The sequence below is a fragment of the Hydractinia symbiolongicarpus genome, chromosome 12 (assembly GCF_029227915.1).
Source record: "Hydractinia symbiolongicarpus strain clone_291-10 chromosome 12, HSymV2.1, whole genome shotgun sequence".
Classification (NCBI taxonomy): domain Eukaryota; kingdom Metazoa; phylum Cnidaria; class Hydrozoa; order Anthoathecata; family Hydractiniidae; genus Hydractinia; species Hydractinia symbiolongicarpus.
This window is the reverse complement of record NC_079886.1, coordinates 16764174-16784860: the sequence shown is the minus strand read 5'-3', so window position 1 is coordinate 16784860 and position 20687 is coordinate 16764174. Positions and strand designations below refer to the sequence as shown.

The following is a 20687-nucleotide window of genomic DNA, read 5'->3' as shown; positions in this document are numbered from 1 at the left end:
TAATTGGAAACCTAGCTAAACGTTCCTAAGAAAGGGGGTGATGCCAAGAAAGGAAGAAAGATTTTGATTTGAGAGGGGGAGAGCTTTTTCTGGACCCTTATTTCCATGGACACAGGGTCGTGGAAAACCTGAACCTGGACCTGAACCTAAATCTTAGATGTTGGGATCCGATAATCCCGATAAATTGTTTTGTTTTCTTTTTGTTGTTGCACGTGAGTAAAGTATAGTAGAAAAGAAAGGAAAATTCGAGAATTCAAAAATTCAAGAATTGTAAAAAATTTGCATATAATGGCAAGGTTTACCTTATATTTTTAAGTTGAAAAGTTTACATAGCTATACACAAAGTATTAGGAACATAACTTCTAATCTCATACCTAGCTAGCTGTGTCTTTTTATTCTTCATAGGGTTTTTCTTGTAGCACATTTTTGTTAACAATTTATATATTAACAAATTCAATTACTGCATTGATACAAACAAGATTCCATGATTGGATAAAGGAAATTTGAAGCTTGTCACATGCAGCTCCTGAAATTCAGGAAAATAGAGTATTTCGGAGATTATGCGCCATTATGGATTTTCGAAGCCCTGTGGTGCAAGTTGAACTTTGAACCCTATATGCCATAGTAGAAAACTTTCTTAAAACACACAAAAAGAAACGATTTTTGTAAACACTCTTAGCGTGCCTAGGTCTTCGTATGTTTTTATCTAAGTAACAGGGGATAGCACCAGACAACATTTATTTAAGCGTATTGATTTGATCTATTAATTAATTAGAAATAGCAATTAAATACACGTGTAGGACATAGGGATACTGAGTGTCTTATTATTATTTTAACGCTGAAGTGATGTATTTAATCAACTTTAAACATATTTTTACGATAGGATTATGCCGCTTACAACGTATGAGGATTTTTAGAACTTAGTGCGAGGCATCTGACTGACTTCTTTTCAGCTCTTACAACGTATAAGGATTTTTTAAAACTTAGTGTGAGGCAGCTGACTGACTTCTTGTCAGCTCTTACAACATAAGATTTTTTAGAACTTAGTGTGACGCAGCTGACTGACTTCTTGTCAGCTCTTACAACATATGAGGATTTTTTAGAACTTAGCGTGAGGCAGCTGACTGACTTCTTGTCAGCTCTTACAACGTATAAGGATTTTTTAGAACTTAGCGTGAGGCAGCTGACTGAATTCTTCTGGACTGAGTAATAGTTGAATCAATTGCTAGAGCTTTTTCTGCTATGGAACTTATTATGCCAATAATTCAAACGAGCTTCAAAGAGTAATTTATTTATTTATCATAAAGATTTACACTTTAGTAATAAATTACTGCTATAATTGCGTGTCCTGATAAAGAACCGATAAAGACATACGTATATATAACAAAAAATCATGTAAAATATACATTGTGACTGAAACAAATAAAACTAAACTCATCATTTTTCCCTTTTGATATTTTTCAATAAGGAAAGCGTACAAAAAAATTATAGGGCAATAGCAAAAGCAGGGAAGAGAGACAGGTATTATTTCTAATACCGCTCTTGGAAGACTTCAGATAGGAGTGTTTAGGTAGACGAATCAAGGGACAAACATACGATTAGTGTAATTATCATCGAAAAACAAAATTATCAAAATATCAAAATAATAAAAATTATTTGCAATTAAAATGACTACTGACTCTATTCCTAAAACTTTGCGACCGAACCTGTTCACTGTATCTCTTTGGGCAGTGTATTGAAAATTTTTACACCCATTATAGAGAAGAAGCCAGATTATTTTGCGAGCTTAAGTTTCACTTTAGGAATAAATAACATTGTAGAGTTTTGACAATGGATTATAACTCTCTAGACCTTCACAAATATTACAACCTAAACATTTCTTTACAAATCCAAAAACAAACTTCAAGTCCAAATCCAGTAAAGAATTTCCAAAAGCAAAAATTTCTCTCTAAAAATCCAAGTTTAAAATCCAATGACAATATCTTTATAATACACAATTTTAAATATCTAAATATAAAATGAAATTACCTTTAATCAAGCATTAATTACTAATTACAGACTTATAGCTAGCTACAGTACAGTGTCCTAAAAGCATTTTTGGGAGACCTCTAGCTAGCTAGTTTAAAGATTTTTAGGATATATTAAGTTGCCTTTATTGTACAAAAAGAAATTAAAAGTACAAATAAGTGCATAATAAAAGTATCTTTCAAAATATATATGATAAAATTAGTATCACAAACATAAAAACAGATAACAAAAAGCAAAACTGTCCTGCCGCCAGCACGTCCTTTAGGGAAAAGACTGAATAAAACGTGAAGTCCAAAGTTCAACTTGCACCACCTGGCTTCGAAAATCCATAATGGCGCATAATCTCCGAAATGGTCTATTCACTTTGGCAGCTATATTGCCGATGTGATGTAAGATCACGTACACAAATACTGTTTTTACGTCGGCAATTTTGGAAATTTGGTTAATTCACTTACATGTGTTCTTCTCTTGTTTTGAATTATATATTAAAATAATTATATAGCTGTGGAGTTAAAAAATAAAAATACCTGCATGCTCAAGAACTTGTTTTAAAAGTGTGCAACAGTCATAGAGAATAATACTTGTGTTGTTTAGAAAATTATACAGCAAGTTATTCTCCTCTCACTTAAAGACAGAATATGTTTGCTGTAACACCCTCCTTTATTGTTACATGTTTTTCTCCTTGTTGTTGACAAAAATATGTTATTTAAATGTGATATTGCAAGATTGTTGTTAAATAGACCACCATATGGGAAAAAAATACATGAAACAACAAGGTAGGATAAGTTTTCGGCAATACCTTCTTCGCTATCAATTCTAAATAATTTTAATGCTGCAGAAGACTTTAAATATTGCTAACTAAACTAAAGCCCCCAAAAGATTTTTTACTAAGATTTAGATTTTCTTATAGGCACAAAAAAATTAGTATTTTTTATAAAAATAACATTTCTGTTTTTCTTATTATATATTTGTTTCTTAGATTATTTTTCCTAGTTAGATTATTTTAGCATTAGTCTTACATTTTAGCTAGCGTATTTTCACCATCATTATATAATTATCATAACAAAGGCTTTTCAACCTGTGTATATATGGACGTCAAATAATGTGACAAAAATGCTTGTTTTTTTCATAGACTAAAAAAATGCCTAAAACTATTGGTAGTAATAGTGAAAACATATCGCCAAATGCATCAAAAGATACAAATCATTTTTTCCAAGCAAGTGATAAGCCTGAAGAGTTTGCTGAAATCACCAATATAAACTTTGTTCGTCGTAAACGAATACATTGGCCATTTCTCTTGTGGTTGTATCTAAAAACGCTTGGATTATATCATAAAGGTGAACCTTACAATTTGTGTTAATGTTGTTCTAAAATAATCTTTTAGTTCCAAGTATATACTTTAGTTTTGTGAAAAAAGGAAAAAACTAGACTTGAGTCATTATTCAAGGAATAACCAGGATAGGGCAATTACTCTTTCCCTCTCTGAATATTGGAGACCTTTTGGTCAGGTCATATAAATAATATACAAATAATATCATGAAGAAAAAGGGAATATATAAAATGTTGTGTGTTTAAATGTCTTTTTGTTAGTTTTTCTTTGTCAGTCTTGCATTTATTTTGCATTTGTTATAAGTTTGTTTGTTTGGTTTGTTTTTTCACGTTCATTTTTGTTTCATTTTTTGGTAATTATTTTTTAGTACGTTTTTCTTATAACAGGCCTTTACGAACATTTATAGACAATGCTGCGGCAAATAGCCCTCATTGTTTCGTAAAGTCCCTGAATGGAAAGAAATGATTTATGACTCTTTATAGGACTTGAGCCCATTTGTAGTCTAAAAAAGACAATTGCCACAAACAACACAAACTGTGTAACCAACAAATGTTTTCAATGAAATAGAGTAACTTTACAGATTTCACTTGTACAGGAGGGAGTACATGGATTTGACCTTCTTACCTTCAGGTCTGCAGTACTGTGAAAAGTTTTTTAACATCGTGGTTTATGTTTATTCCATGTTACCACGTTAACGCACAATGGTTTTTTTTTAAACAAACGTGGACTTCACCATGGACTTCACCATATGTTTCGTGGACTACACAAACAAAAATTAAATATTAAACAATGGTGCCCACGGTAGATTACTTCTATTGTAGAACAAAAAAGACTATTAGTTTATCAATTATATATATTAAAAACCGAAAGCAAAAAAATAAATTAGCATTTGTTTTATTAATTCGTTGTCATAAAGCAAGCTAATATTAGATTTTAATCCTTCGTGAATCAAGCGGAGTCAAAAAGGTTTTAAATAAAACTGTAAAGTTTTAAATAATTCTTCCACAAAATTTATCTCCATTTTTTGGTTAAAAAAACACAGAGATCTGTTTTAAATTATAAAATAATAAAAAAATTAAAAGTTCCTGTCGTTTTCTGTAAGTTTAAAAACGTGATCTTATGAATCTCTTCACTCTTGAACTATATGAAATGATAATTTCTACGTCTAAGATTCTTTATGCGTTTAATGCGGACCTAGAAAACGTTTATTTATAGGTTGTTTCATTTTTTAGTGTTACTTGTCGCCAAGTCTTGCTTTTTAGACAAGGCATATTTATTCGAATTTATTGCATGGTATATACAATCTAGCGACTTTATTTCATGAATTTAACTTTTAAGGTCAAAATTGTTGGTTTAATTCTGTAATATTGTCATAAGATGTTAAGAGGACCTACTTTTCCATGCATTTTTTTCTTGTTTTGCGTAGCACCATTTGTCACCGTCCGTCGATGTGCGAGATGCAAAGAAGTCGGTCATGAGCAATTCACCACATCTCAGTCATTCAAGTTGTTTCATTGCGATATTTGTGAAAGTTTCTTGTGGGATCACGAAGGTATTGGTTTGGTTTTAATATATTAGAGTGGTTGTTTAAAGCAGATTAATTTTTTCATGAGCATTAACTCAAATTTTCTGCTCGCAAAACGGGAAAGGCTTCCTTGCGAAAACCAATTTTTTAGATTTCCACTATTTTATTCTTAAAATAACGCAGTCATTCGCAAAAATAATGCTCGCCAAAAATCTCACAATATGTTTTACGAAAAAACTTTTTACTAGTAAAAATTAATATTCTTGAGCGTATTGAGAATTATTTAGGAATACTTAAGTATGCATTTTTTTATTACCAATTCAGGCGTGGTGTCGTATATCACAGACCGTGATATTGGCGCATCCAGGTTAAACCACAAGTTCAGTTTCTTCCTCTCTAACTTTTGGTTGTTTCTCATACTGCTTTCCACCGTTTTGTTGTTTGCTGTGGATTTTATAAGATATGAAGACCACAATGACGACCTTGTAGAAACGATATCAACGTTATGCATCCAAGGTTTATTGACGGTGCCAGTGCTGTGTGTCTGTGCTTGTAATTTGCATTCAACTTGGCCGCAGTGGGCACCAGGTGGATGGGCGGCCGCATTAGGGCCAGTGTTTTTAGTGCAACGTTTGCGATGGGTGAACATGAGAAAAACTAGAGTGGCCGGGTATGTTTTGTTTTTCTTAAGCATTTTGTTTATAACTTTGCAATGCACTCGCTTAACGCAGGACTTATACGCATATGGCAAGCACGTAACGTACATCACACCCATAGACTATTTCACTGTATCCATTGGTATTTTCAATTTCGCCGGTATAGCTTTTGTTGTGTATCTGCTGCGTCGAAGTTTTGAAAAAGAAGTGCGTCTGGTCTGCAAGTTTACCCGGCAGCACATACTTGATATGGATATATGTCGGCAAAGATTAGCCGAAGCTTTTGATACATTTCATAAATTCCGGGAATTTACGTCGGGCTGGATGTCGATGAATGTTACTTTCGCCGTCGTCTCTTTCTTACTTGAAATTCATGTGTGGATCACAGCAACAAAACCAATGCCGTACTTTCGCTACGAGCGGTTGATTTTTCTTTCGGCTTGTTTCATACTCCCGATATTGGCTGTCGGAAACGTGAGCGTGGATTACTTGTGGAATCGAATGATTCGGATGATCAGTCGCATGAGGAGTGCTGACAACGAAATGCAGTGGGACAGAATTATGCAGTTTCTTCAGGAGCAGAGACCTGGAAATCGACCGTGGCAGTCGTTGATGGCTTTTATACTTTCGATAATTGCAGTTTTTGCCGCTATACAATTCAGGATACTTATTAGCAAAGCGATCAATAGCGCAACCAACATTAGCAGTCTCAACGTTACAGAACTGTACAACTAAAAAGCTGGTACTATTTTCCCCTATTACCATTTGGTATTATTAATTTGTTCTTCAAACACTGTTGCGTGTACAGCTTTGTTTTGTTAGTTCACTGTTAACCAAAGCTAAACCTTAGAATTCTGAAAACTATCTTTCTGTGAGAAAATGCTTTGTTGCGCGAATGAAGTCGAGACCTGGCACTAGATAAAACCTTCTTAATTTTGTTACGGCATGTTTCTCTTTATCATCCATAATATTCAATTTTAAATAGTAAATAATGTAATTTTATCAATATTAGTTGACTTCTTTTACGTTTTTTATATAATTTTTTTAAGATTAGGTGTCTATTTTATTTTTATAGGATTATATTTTTATTAAGTGTGTTTTTTAACAGGTGTGTATGTACATATCATACGCAAATCCCGTGTATCGATTACATGAGTATCTATTTTTTTATAAGAAACAGAACATTTGGCTTATTTTACTTCACATGTTCACCCAAAAATCATTCTTAATTTGTTTCGCAAATTTGCAACATTTTGACTTTGTCTTCTTATTTTTATCAAATTATAAAAAAAAGGAAAATGAGTTTCTTTCTATTAATTAAACAATTTCTATTGCCGCGTTAGAACAAAATAATAGATACAGGAAAAAGCTTGGCATAGTCCTTTATTCCTAAACCGATTGCAATATGAAGGTGGAATGATGCTTTTTGACTGATTTGGACAGGTTTTGACTTGATATGGATAATCGAAGATAATCTAGAAAATGTGATTAACATGGACGATTTTTTATATATATAAAAAAATTATTTATCATATTCAACAGTAACACCAAGAAATAATTTATTGGGCATCTAATTTTCATATATAAAGATGTTTTTTTATGTTTGTGGGTTGTAATTTTTGTTATTAACGTGTATATATTATATAGATGTATGTGTTTTTCACTTTTCGGCCGACCACAATATATACAATATTTCAAATGTCTAACAATACTTTCTCTGCCAATATTTGGTTTCTATCATATTCGCGGGAAAAAGGAGAGGCGGAAAAGAGCTGTTTTCCAGTACCCCTTGTGTCTTATGTAAAATTGAAATGAAATGGAACGGATCGGATCGGATCGAATCAGAATTGACAATTGTGATTTCCGAAATCTGATTGGTTGATAAAATGTTTCGTTTTGATCCAAATTGAAGGGTAAAATCTTTTCTTGCGAACAGGAACGGACGAAATAATATAACTTATAAAAGAACAAAAACTAACTACGGAAACTTGAGTATCTATAGTTCTTTAGTGGAAATTCAGCTTCGCCTATTTGATCGTTCTCGTTCGTAAAGAGCTACAGACTTTTTATTGATGGTTTGCTATACTGAAAATCTGGATACGATTATTTTTCAAATCTGCAGCAGCAATGTTGCCGTTAGAAAGAACAGCCAATCCGTGAGTGTCATTTAGCTCTCCATCGTGCTCTCCTTTTGATCCAAACTTTGCGTAGAACTCTCCTGTTGGCTTTATAATTTGAATGCGATGATTATCACGATCTGCCACTATTAAGCGACCTTTAATATCTATTGCAATTCCTGTAGGATGAAGAAATTCCCCATCTTTATCTCCTTTCATGCCAAAGCTTCGTATGAACATACTGTCGGAGTCGTACATCTAAAAATAAGTAAAACATCACACGAACAAGGTATTAAATGCAGAGTACTCGGCGGTGTAGAAACCAGGGCGAAGTACTGAAAATCTGTGGTTTTTTAAGTCACATAGAAAAAAAAGTTGTGAAGTTTGACAAAGTTTTGATTATGCAACCAAAAAAAGTTGGCCGGAACTCTAAACTCGACTTAATGTCAATGCGAACACAAACTGAAAGATTAAGTAGGGCTCTTCTGCGCTTTCTTTTAGGACGGCTAATATTGGAAATGACCATTTCGAATGACTTTTATTTTATATTTTATTTTTGAAATGAGAAGTAAAGATACTTCAGCAGAAAGTTACAAATTTTCTTGCATAGTACTACCTTAGTCGTGCTAATTTTCACACGTAATAATTTTTGTACAAGGAAGTTTAGTGCAGAATTACCCATGACATAACAATAAGACACATCAATGATAATGAGCAATAATGTTCAGGCTATGGAAATACCACTATCTCAGCCTGAGCATTAAACATCATGTTGGTTCAAATCATTTTCCACCAAGCGTACGGTGGTCACGTAACAAATTTACACAAATGTGAGAGCACAGAGATGCGAGATTGATAAATAAATGTAAGAAAGAAAGGTAATTTCAAACATAATCAGATAAAAAGTTGTGTTTGATGAGAAAAAAAAGAGTTTCACGAGATTCACCTTAGGAAATTTGGTTTATAGACTTTTAGTGCGGAGAAATTATTAATACAGTATACGCAACAGTATAATTTACTGGAAGTATTGTAAAAATCAGGGAAAAAAGTCTTACAAAACACTTTTTTGTGATCATCCTGAAATGTGCTATTTTCGGGGTACTGATTTTCATGACTTTTTGTTAAAATTTTAAAAAGTTCATAATAGTAAATAGGAAAGCTATGTATTTACCTGCACTTTGTTGCTATTCATATCTGAAACATATATATTGCCTTTTAGGTCTGTTGCTACGTAACAGGGATATTGCAGTTCTCCCTCGCTTTGACCAAAATGACCAAACTTTGACCATCGCTCTAAAAAAGAGTTTAGCTACATCGCGAATTATTTGCGTTTGGAAAGAAAAATACTTTTACTGTAGAACAAAATAACAACCTAGTATAGGATCCAACACATAGACGCAACAGTTAGTGTAATCCGCAATGATGATTCTACCAGAAATATCAACGGCGAGTGTAGAAGCCTTTAGCTGGTTCAAAATAAAACGTCGTTGAAATTCTCCATTGCTATTAAAAATCTAAAAGTGAACAAGGGTGTGTTTTTCAAGTTAATCTTTTTCCAGGCTTAATTTCTAATTGCGCAAAAAAGGAAAAATATCTATTCAAGTATTTACCTGTATTCGACCTTTCAGTCTCTCACATACAACGATTTCACCATTCGTTCCAACTCCTACCCCAGTTGGACTCTGAAACTCACCATCATTGCCACCCTTTTGACCGAAACAAAACAAAAACTTTCCACTTTCATCAAATACTTGTATTCTGTTGTTATGGCAGTCTGTTGCTATAACTCGTTTATTTATATGATCACTCGCGACGCCAAACACACCATGAAATTCTCCATACTGCGTGCCTCGCCTGCCTATTGAGAACATGAATCTTGCAACAGTTTCTACCCTCAGGTTGTGAAAGTTCGAGATTTTGATGTTGTTCTCCTCCTTACTGTCTAAATAAGCATTATCCATGTCTCTCTTGTGTTTTGATTTTGCACTTTCCATCGTATTTGTTCTGTGAGATACTTCCTCGTTGTTTTTGTAGCTATATTGGTTAATATCCAAACTTAACGGTTTGGAGTAACTTGGGGGAGACCTCTGTTCACTCGGCGCAGGACTTCGATTGACAGACTGCGGAGCACTAACTGCGTGTGCGTCGATGGTGAGCTCCTTCAGAAGAGACGTGTTCGGCTCTGATCCTCTTCGAGACCCTGATTGTTGATTAGAAACTATCACAGAGAACGGACTCCCTAGTATTGGTTTGTTTTTTAGTTTAATTGACAACTAAAACGTAAAAATAAAATTCTGTTACAGTTGTTTACCAACCGCATGAACTGGTGCATGACAGCTTGGAAAAGAAAGTGACTTCTCACCTTGTGTAATCCAACAGAATACGTGCGATACGACAAAAGAAACGTGCTTTCATTCTTTTCGCGAATCTATAAAAAGTCAAGAAAAATTTATTTTCCTCAGTTGGACATGTTTTCATAGCTACTGTTGTTGCTATACGGGGGTTGAAATTTCAAAATAACCTGCTCGTACTATGCCAATCTTAAATAAAAATAACCCCCGTCTAAAGGTAAATTTCTTGCTAAGTTTTGGTAAATTAAATAAAAATAAAGGATTTATCGGGACAAAAGAGTAGATTTGATATAACTTACATCAGGTAGCAGTATTCCGTACTCTGGTGTTTCTATCTCTGCGTCAATGTCACTACGTGCACACGGTGTTTCGACTCCATGTTGATTCCTATAAACAATTTGCGCCACTTTTCATTTTCCGAAACAAGGAGGGCGTTATATTAGAACAGTAAAATTGGAACCAGGTGCAGATCAAAATGATGTTTCTGTATTTGAATTGTATTTGAAAAATGCTTACGTACACCTTAGAACGATTATAAATTGATAAAGGAATTGGTTATGCTTAAAATATTTGTCCTGTAAATTCGCCTAATTCAAATTATTTTCACACAATCGTAATGGATAACCCGAGGCTCTCTATTAATAAGTGAAGACCGCCATACGCATATTCCACTATTGGGGCACGGGCGTTAAATGTCTCTCAAAGCATGAATGTATCATATAAGCTTACTTGACGACAAGTGTTAATTGGGACATTTGTCCTTTGACCGCCGATGTGACATCTCCCAACACAAAACAGTTGAGGAACACCTCTCCGTTTGCAGAAAGTTGTCCGTATGATTGGATGGCGGTAGTGATGCTGTCAATGTTGGTGTCGCAACTGATTTGATCGTCAACCTCTGGTTCGATAGGATACTGTATTTTTACAGAGTTCTTTAACTTTTCACATACTGCGTGTTTGATGGATAAGATTTCAGCATCGGTGCCGGTTGAAAGAACTTGTTCTAACAATCAAAAAAAATTTCATTGTAACGATACACGATAAAAAATAACAAATGAGCAGTTGAGCTACTTTATTGTAAGAAAAATTCGCGAAAATGAATTCCACGGCACTTTTGAAAGTCTCAAACATTGAAATTTCATTCTGTGAAATGTTAAAGATTTAACCTCAAAAATAATTCCTGCGATATTCTTAGACGCTGCATTTAATTTATAAAAGCCCTACTGGTTATAGTTAAAAAATTCACTGCAAAGTATTAAAAATCTTTAAGTGGGTAATCAACGTTTAAAATGTTAATTCAAACTCTAAAATTAAATCGCTCAAAATTTCCTTTTTTTCATTTTGAGTGATTTAATTTTTGATCATTCGCTAAAATATGTTTCCGCTAAATTCATTGAACTTGGTCAACTGCGAAAAGTAATTTCGTGAAACTGCAAATATTTCGCGTTTTTTTTCAAAACGCAAAAAAAAATTTCACACAAAAAATAGCGGTACAACATCACAATAAATCGGCAAGGAATGTATTTAGTCTATTCCAGGAGGATAGAAATCTCTCTATCTTAATCTCCTAAGTCTATTGGCACAACATACCTGCAAATTTCTGCATATCTTCCAGCTTTGAAAATTCTGTTTCTAGTTGCTCTAACTGTTTGTTTAAAACAAGTTTTTTCTCGTTTACCACCTTCGATATATCTTGTAACAACATGCGTTCTTTCTCTTCGATCATTTTGATTAAACGAGGTGTTCTTTCTTCAATTTCGGACTTGATGAGATCAGATCGCGTTTCTAACTTATGCTGTGTGTCGTGTAAATGCGATGTGGCGCGGTTGAGCATGGGTAGTTTTTGCTCGATTATTAATTTTAAAGAAATAATTTCGTTTCTTTGTGAATCAACAGCTTGTTTAATTGGTGTGTATTCATGCTTGTTTTGCTGGTGTGTGGTGATGACACACTCGCGACATATAGTCGTTTGACATGTGTTGCAAAAATACCTGAAAGGTGGAGGCAATAAAATCTATTATTTTAAGTCACTGCCAGGAGGATAAATAGACATCGATAGATGTTAAGGTGGATGTTTGTCTATCTCCCTAGGCCAGTGTCTCGCTGTATCGACGAAAATAAAAGGTGAAGGTTGTTATTCCCAACTCAAAATCGTCATATTGTATTTCTCGCTTACCTATTTAGAACGCAATGTTTATTGCTTTGCTCAACAATCCATAAATATACCTAAAAATTCTTTTCAGGTTCTTTAACCCCTAAAACACCCGGTAATTCTCAGAGGATTCTTATTATCAATGAAGTCAAAAAAGTTATGTTTAGTGGTACAACTCACGTGACTTTCTCATCTTTGTGTAATTGGCAGAACACTGGTCTGTGTAGTAATCTCGCTATATCATCACTTCTCTTCAGCTGTTCTAACGTCAAAATCTAAAAAAACTGCAGTGTTTATATTCTTACTAATACCCTTCAAATGCCACCAGACAGTTTGTGTATGGAAAACGTATATACCTTAGTACGTGTAACCAATGTAATGCACAAGAGTACAAACCTGATGATCCTTAGTCATTCTCACCCTACCATGTGCATTATGACAAGCATAGCATAGGAAATCCATGCAGTCGACACATCTGGCTGTAGCAGGTAACTGCTCGTTGCAGCTACTACATAACATTGGAATCGACGTGCTGTTTCTCACTGCTTCCATATCAATCATATTGTTGATGACGAAATTCGGTGGAAATTCTGCTATTCCGTTGATCTATAGAAATTTGGAGTAGTTTAGTTAAACTATGATACAACATTCGAGACAAGCATGTGACTAATCTTTCGTTGTAGAATGACCACGAAATGACGTGATTATTTACTTAAGCTCCCTAAATTGTTTAATTTGAAACATCGTCTGTGCAAAAAAATGAATAAGAAAGTTTGAAATCATGAAATTATAGCATTGCACATTTGGTTAGCTGAAAGATATATAAAAATGTGGTCGTTAACCCGTGAAAATACGTAGCGACTCGGCTACCATTTTTAACAACAAATGCAGCCATTATTACAGAAAAGCCATCGTTCTGTCAATATACAGCCTTCAATAAAGTGTTTCTTATTCTATCTCCACGATTTTTCATGATATGCGAATGGGTGGGGTACCGCAACAGTATGTTTTTCTTGTATAATTATTATTTATTCTTTCCTATTTATTTCCATTTGAAACTTTCTTTTATTCTTATATTTTTGTATATATATATTGGATTACAGTGAATAAAATCAAGATAGTTTTTGATTAGTTTTTATTTGAAGTATATTTGCTTTCACAACGCGCTAATTTATCTATTGTTTCTTTTCGTTAACATACTTATTTTCTCATCATTTTGTAGCATCTGGAAATATAAAATCCTGGAAATTTACGGACAAACTTGTATATCTCTCAGCGTATATATAGCGACAGATTCCATTTCCCGAACAAGTTGATTATTGAATAAGTTTTAAATTATCATAAAAATCATTCTCATAGCCTATGCAAGTATCAGCTCTAATCAACGCTGGTAATTATTATTATTCGCCCTAGTTGAAATTGCCGAATATAATAAACTCTATTTATGTCAAATTCGCAATAGACCGGAAAGCCAAAACTTAATAACATCCGCAATTTTCAATGTTCTTGCATATTTTTTTGTAGGAATTGAAATTCTTGCTTATTTTGAATATAAACCTTTTTTTTATAAACGTTTTTTCACCTTATTTTTTTATCACAACGTTTCGTAATTTTGAATCTAGTTTTACCCTAATTCCAATTATTTTCGTCTCTCTGTGTGTTCAAAATGATCACCGAACCGCTACTTCGTGTTAAGGATACACGAATTAACCATGCTTGAAATATGTACACTAGGAAAACACGTGCAGTGTACCACGGGCTACATTATGTCTATATTATGATGATCAGCGTCTGTCTGTCTGTCTGTCTGTGAGGCGAAATAATAGATACGAGTAGCAACAGGCGAATTTCTGTGGATTTTTCCACGGATTAAACACTAGTGGTTAAAATCTTTCAATGCAACTTCAATTACTTGACATACCTTTAGCATTACTTCTTTTCGACACAAATGACATGTGAGCGTAGTTGACCTTGGGTTTACGGTATGTTCTAAACAGCGTTTACAAAACGAATGTAAACACGGAAGTAACCTTGGATCCGAATAAATTTCACCACACAAAGCACATAATATTTCTTCTTTTACAGAGTTCTTCTTGAACGCTAGAGGCGGAGGTAGGGGTGGTGGTTGTGAAAAAGAACGCCCATACTCGTCTCGAGAAGATTGGCGTTCTACACGTCTAGTTTGTGCTGATCTCTCGTCGTTGGTGTACGATCTCTGGTCATCGTGTTCACTTGTTGATCTGTGATCTTCTTTACTATGATCCGTAGAAGACTGGTTACGAATAACGTTAGGAACATTTCGAAACCAATCCATATCACAAACAGTTTATTGTCGTTGAAAGAAATTACCACCATATGTTTATAGCGATTATTTTTTGTACAAAAACGCGTACATATAATCTTTGTCGTCGTAACCGTTTTTTAAAGGAGAAATTTAATAATAATTTTTATCTCCTTTTCTAGAATTTTTTTCCACAGCGAAATAAAACCCTGAATATATAGACTACGGAAATTTTTTTTTCGTACTTCACTTGCTTATGAGTTAAACAAAAAGAGCTAGCCTTCCTATTGTTATACCAAGCCGTTGCAGCTGCTTTTCCATTAGCGACTATCAATGAAAACAGTTTAAAGTTGTTCTTAACAAACGAATTTGCAATCAGCTTAAAAATATAACCCACCTGAAAAAAAAAGTGGAAAACTCAAAATAATTTTATAATAGCCGTTTTTTAAAATACAATTTAAAATAGCCCTGGTATTGAACTCTTAGTACTCAGATTTTTTTAAGACTTTCTTAGCAGAATGTAAACGAGAACAAAAGAACTAAATGATTGAAAAGGGGGTCACTTTTATAAAAAAAACCTCTACCCTTTGCAACAGGCCTGTCTTCAAAAATAGGTTTGATTATGAAAAAAACGTGTGTCATATTTATCATAAAGGCAAAATACCTTGCGAAAATTCAGTATTCAAAGTTCTCTGAAAACTACGCTCTCACTGTTTTCTTGTAGAAATAAATCGCAAAATACGTTGGATGGAGTGTTACCATTTGTAAGAAAACATATCTTTGCATAAATCATCCTCGTCCCCAGGGTCTCCCGGTTCCTGGGTCGTTATTACGGAGCCGCAAATAAATTAAACAATGCAAAATGCCCTGGGAATGAGGTTGTGCGGGAATAAGGCTGTGCACAAAAGTATGTCATTGTTTTATCATCCATTAAAAACCAGCTCATATATTTTTAGTTAAACTCTTTCTTCTTTAAGAACTTTTATTATTTTACTTTGTTGTTAGTTAGTTTCATTTGACCCGCTTCACCTTCTTCAAATGTTTGGTCAAGCGATCATAATTATGATTTTTTCCCGCCACAAACAGATAAAGTTGATTATATCTAAAAATAGAATTTGACAACTTGGTTGTTAGAAAAAATCTACAAAAGCGTGGGAGGTACCGTCCTTCCTTCTACTGCATATTCTTTTAAATGTTTTATAACAAATGTTTTCAGAATTTAAATTTTGATATGTAACAAACAAAACGCACGTGACGCATATGATAGCTTTCTGAAAATTTTTTTGGAAAGTTATAATGCGGCATTTCCAGAAGAAATTAAGTTTATTAAGACCAAAACATTCTTTAATCCCTGGATGACTAGGGGCCTCCAAAAATCTTCCCGAAGAAAACAAAAACTATATGAAAAGTATTTAAGAAAGAAAACCTACGGGAATGAAACACTGTATAAAAATTATAAAAACCTTTTTGAATTGATAAAAAAGCGTGCTAAGAATTTTTACTTCAATGAACAAATTAATAAATACAAACATAATGCAAGAAAAACATGGAATATCATCAAGGAAGTGATTGGTAAAATAAAAATTAGAAGTAATAATTTTCCTTCAAAACTTGTAAACGACGAAAATGAAATTGAAGAACCATCTTTGATAGCTGAAGAATTTAACAATTTTTTCACTAAAGTGGGGCCGACCCTGGCGTCGAAAATAGGTCACAGTGCAAAATCCTTTAGATCGTATTTGTCATATTATGATAATGAAATAGAGAAAAAAGAGCTAAGTGAGGAGGAACTAGAAGCAGCATTTCATTCTTTGCAAATCAACAAAAGTCCTGGCTTTGATCAAATCAGCAGCAATGTCTTAAAGAACTGTTTCAATGAACTAAAATCTCCACTACTGCATATATTTAATTCATCTCTAATTACAGGCATTGTTCCTAAAAAGTTAAAAATAGCTAGAGTTGTCCCAGTCTTTAAAGCAGGAGAAGTTTGTAAAGTATCTAACTACAGACCAATTTCAATACTCCCTTGCTTCTCGAAGATTTTAGAGAGAATCATGTACAACAGAGTTTATTCTTTCTTGAACACTAACAATATTTTGTATAATAAGCAATTTGGATTTCAAGCAGGTCATTCAACTGATCACGCAATCATTCAGTTGAGTCAGGAAATATTTCAAGCCCTTGATGAGAATAAATTTACAATTGGGGTCTTTATTGATCTCAGTAAGGCATTCGATACAGTCAACCATGAGATTCTATTAGAAAAACTAAAATATTATGGCATAAGAAATACATATCTCGCATGGTTCAATAACTACCTCTTCGAAAGAAAACAATATATTTCTTATGACGAAGGAAACACTAACTACAGGATTATAACATGTGGAGTACCTCAAGGGTCAATTTTAGGGCCACTGTTGTTTCTTATTTATATCAATGATATATTTAGAGCATCTAGTGTCTTAAATTTAATTTTATTTGCTGATGATACAAATTTATTCTTTACTCATAAAGATATAAACGTACTTTTTGAAGCTACTAACCTAGAATTGGCTAAATTGGTTGATTGGTTTAAAGCGAATAAATTATCCCTTAACACTTCAAAAACTAGATATCTTTTTTTTCACAAACTTAGTAAAAAAGATGAAATACCTCTTAGGTTACCTGGATTAGTTATTGATCATGTAAACATAAGAAGAGAATATTCAATGAAATTTCTTGGAGTTCTCCTAGACGAAAATTTAACTTGGAGAGAACATATTAAATTAGTGGAAAACAAAGTTTCCAAAGGCTTAGGAATCTTATATAAAGCCAGTTCCGCTTTGAATAAGAACTGCTTAAGAAGCATATATTTTTCCTTTATACACTGCTATTTAAACTATGCAAACATTGCATGGGGTAGCACTAATATAACAAAATTAAAAAAACTGCACATTCAGCAAAAACATGCCAGTAGGATTATATTACGACAGAACAAATGTTCCCATTCTAGACCATTGCTAAAAGAACTGGGTATTCTTAATGTATGTCAGCTAAACATTTTTCAAGTCCTTATTTTCATGTATAAGATTAAAAATTTAATAGCACCAAATATATTCATTACATTATTTAAGAAAGTTCAACATAAATATCCAACTAGATTTTCAGGTAATAATTTCCTTCGGCCAAAAATCATATCTAATGTAACAAAATTTTCAATATCAAACCGAGGCCCAAAACTCTGGAGCATGCTTCTAAACGATGAGATAAAAAGCATTCCATCTACAAAACAATTTAAAATTGCACTAAAAAATCAGCTGTTACGAAGTAATAACGAACAAGTCTTCTTCTGAAACAACACTACGTGTGATAATTAAACGCTTTCTTTTATTTAACATAACATTTAATATTTTATTAAGTTTTTAATTATCAATTTTTATTTGACGCTCTTTTTAATGACGGCTATGTAAGGTGTGAGATGATAAGACTGCATAGTCTTCTACTTACTCCTGCCATTTTATTCTACGTACGTGATACAGTTATGTATATATATATATATCCCAATGTAGAAATTTATGCCTGTACTTATGTGTATGTAGAACTTGTATCTGTAATTTTGAAATAGTTGTATGTAAATTTCTTTTGGCGAAAAAAAAACAAAAAAAAACGTGTATGCTCACCACGTAAAAATTGCACGCTGGACGTCAAATTAACAGAGGTGCTGCATTTTGTCTTATGAATTTCTCTTCAAGAAGGCAGACGAAATTAGGGAGGAGGAGGGGGGGGGGGGGGTGGTTGGGTAGGTGGGGATCCTAGCTGTGGGAATTGAAATTTAATTGCTTAGTTTCTTTTGAGATGGATATGAATCCATATGATGTGCCTTATTTTTTTACGGGAGATTTAATTTAATCTTCCGCTACAACCCCGTTCCCAGGGCATTTTTGCCTTCATCTATAAGCTACATCGCTTTAAAACTGTTGTGATTGTTGTCACGCATCAGCCGTATTCCATTATTAAACTCCGCGGTAAGATGTGAAAAACTTGGGCCACGCCTATCATAAGTAGAACTTGACATACCGTATAAGTATGGCGATAACCTCAATGGAAAAACAAGCAGTCATATCTGCTACAAACAATATTCTGTGTCAATGAATATCCTTATAAATCCTTGTAAATCTGCAAAATTCCGTTTACTCTATTATACCTACCTCTCTATTATTTCTTTCTTAATAATATTCCTGCCTCTCTTTTAAATTCACCTCTCTTGGCTATGGGTTAAGAAAATAGTCCCGTCTCTCCGATAACCCCGCATACAAGACTTGACTGTAATTTTATTAAAAGCTTCATTACTTCTGATTTGTTTTCATCAAATCTGTTGTTAATGGGACGCTGTATGTCATAAATACTAAAATGGTGTTACAATTAGAGCACCTTAAGTATAAGGGAAAAAGAGGTTGGTTAAATATTATTATAATAAGGAATTCAAGAAGAAAAACGCTTAAACAACCATTATATAATACCTTTAGTTATTTAAGCCTAGACGACGCGGATGAATATTCGGTACCCCTAAATTCAAATGCAGTACTAAACACAAAATGATCTAAATAAATATTAACCAATGAGCATAAAGCTATTGTGGTCACGTCCTACCCTTTTAAATAATAAGGAAATTAATCATGTTTGTTTGGGCGAGTGAGACCACCATTTTCGCTTAAAACATTATAAATTTCCTGATAATGATCACGTGAGCAAACAACATAATAGTAATTATTAAAAAATACGTTTGCTGCCTCAGCGTAGATTTTCCCACCTTACTATTCTGGTAAAAGATTTCCGTTGGGTCTCCACAAAAAACGCCGTGGTTTTATCCGCGTCAGGTTAACCGACCGAGGAGCAAAGAAACCCTGGGACTAAAATGCTAAAACTCCTCGGGGAATAATAATATCCCTTTCTAGTGGAAACTGACCCTTAAACACGTGGCCACTTTCGTGCAGACGTTACAAAGCTACAAAGAGTGGAAAACCTAGCTAGCAGCAAAGTATTCTTTCAAAGCCAAAGGATAGAGATAGATAGATGTGCATATTTTACATGGCTAGCCTCACAAATATCGAGGGATATACCCTGTCTATTATTTCCAGGAGGGGCCATGGCTTAGATGGAGAGTCCTAGAGTATTTAATGCTCATTTTGAGCTACGCAGACCCAATTAGGACCCGCGCTCTACTAGACAACTCCCGGCAACATCCAACGGCCCACATAGTGTGCCATCTCCCCAATTTCCCTCACATGGCTTGGGTTAACCCGGGGCTATGGTAACATTCACTCGCCCATGTTGAATCGCCGTCAAGAGGAATCGAACCCCGGTCGCCCGCACAGAGTACGAGAGCTATAACCACTAATCTACGGCGCCACAAGGCATGTATAATTCGTACCTGATAGTAGAATTTTTTGTTGAATAGTGAAATTTTCCAGCATCTGTTTTTGAATATGACTGGCTAGGACACAAGAAACTGTTATGTAATTTGCCTTGGTCTTATCAAGTTTAACATCATTATATCATAAAATCATAAGGAACAATACTGCACGATCACAAGCCCCTAAAATGGCTCACTTTTCTTCCAAATTAAAAATTCTTCTCTTCTATGATCCAAACAGTTCTCTTCTCTATTCTTACACTTATCTTCTGCATGTTGGCCATTCTCTTCTGCACTTAACACTTCTCTGTGTGTGGCCCCAAACTTTCTCTTTGCAACCAAATTTACAATCTGGTCTGCAATTCTACACCCATGGTCTGTATATTTTTATTTGCTTTTCGCAAGAATTATACTTGGCTAACACATGTTTTATTTACCAACAGCTTATTGTAGCAGGTCTTGATGCATGTGCATGAATAAAAAAATATCACGAATCAATTCAAATCATTAGCAGAAGTAATTTTGTTTATCAACAGACAATAAATGGCAAAATAAATGGCTGTCCAGACTCCTCAAAATCATGATGGTAGTGTCCACCAAGCAAATCACATGCTTTTCCTTTCTAATCAGCATTAGGATTTTAGGTTAAAAACAAAGGTTTTTGTTTTTAACCTAAACCCAGACCAATAGAAAAATAAGAATAATGACCAGCAATTTATTTTTATAAGGATAAAAAGTGTGTATTGAATAAAAAAGAAATCCCTCAAATGGAATACCACAATATATTGTTATATAAAGTTATATGGTCCACTACACATAAATTTTTTTGAGATTTACTAATTACTGAGAACACTT

The 20687-nt window shown here is 33.9% G+C and overlaps 2 protein-coding genes and 1 long non-coding RNA gene across 3 annotated transcripts; 1 reads left to right on the top strand and 2 right to left on the bottom strand.

The window, feature by feature from the left end:
• Positions 1 to 1275: 1275 nt before the first annotated feature.
• Positions 1276 to 4148, bottom strand: LOC130621894 (uncharacterized). Its single transcript, XR_008980954.1, has 2 exons — positions 3983 to 4148; positions 1276 to 2007 (listed from the first exon to the last, which is right to left on the bottom strand). It is a non-coding gene; the product is annotated as an uncharacterized LOC130621894 (long non-coding RNA).
• LOC130621893 (uncharacterized) lies at positions 2676 to 7185 on the top strand. Its single transcript, XM_057437262.1, has 4 exons — positions 2676 to 2804; positions 3161 to 3365; positions 4785 to 4910; positions 5208 to 7185. The coding sequence occupies exons 2-4, from the start codon at positions 3170 to 3172 to the stop codon at positions 6272 to 6274; spliced, it is 1389 nt and encodes a 462-aa protein (XP_057293245.1). The 5' UTR covers positions 2676 to 2804; positions 3161 to 3169; the 3' UTR covers positions 6275 to 7185.
• Positions 7023 to 14864, bottom strand: LOC130621891 (tripartite motif-containing protein 3-like). The gene is made up of 11 exons (XM_057437261.1): positions 14081 to 14864; positions 12556 to 12765; positions 12340 to 12434; positions 11598 to 11998; positions 10737 to 11010; positions 10307 to 10394; positions 10019 to 10084; positions 9267 to 9929; positions 9029 to 9170; positions 8828 to 8949; positions 7023 to 7914 (listed from the first exon to the last, which is right to left on the bottom strand). Exons 1-11 carry the CDS (start codon positions 14471 to 14473, stop codon positions 7606 to 7608), a joined length of 2763 nt encoding a protein of 920 aa, XP_057293244.1. The 5' UTR covers positions 14474 to 14864; the 3' UTR covers positions 7023 to 7605.
• Positions 14865 to 20687: the final 5823 nt, after the last annotated feature.

What these genes read in the sequence shown, in the direction of transcription:
- LOC130621893 (XM_057437262.1), top strand. Translation starts at nt 3,170, where the DNA reads ATGCCTAAAACTATTGGTAGTAATAGTGAAAACATATCGCCAAATGCA. An exon ending in GCTTGGATTATATCATAAAG is followed by an intron (nt 3,366 to 4,784) that starts GTGAACCTTACA and finishes TGTTTTGCGTAG; the next exon opens with CACCATTTGTCACCGTCCGT. An exon ending in TTTCTTGTGGGATCACGAAG is followed by an intron (nt 4,911 to 5,207) that starts GTATTGGTTTGG and finishes TTACCAATTCAG; the next exon opens with GCGTGGTGTCGTATATCACA.
- LOC130621891 (XM_057437261.1), bottom strand. Translation starts at nt 14,473, where the DNA reads ATGGATTGGTTTCGAAATGTTCCTAACGTTATTCGTAACCAGTCTTCT. An exon ending in GAAAAGAAGTAATGCTAAAG is followed by an intron (nt 12,766 to 14,080) that starts GTATGTCAAGTA and finishes AAATTTCTATAG; the next exon opens with ATCAACGGAATAGCAGAATT. An exon ending in CAATTAACACTTGTCGTCAA is followed by an intron (nt 10,395 to 10,736) that starts GTAAGCTTATAT and finishes AATTGTTTATAG; the next exon opens with GAATCAACATGGAGTCGAAA.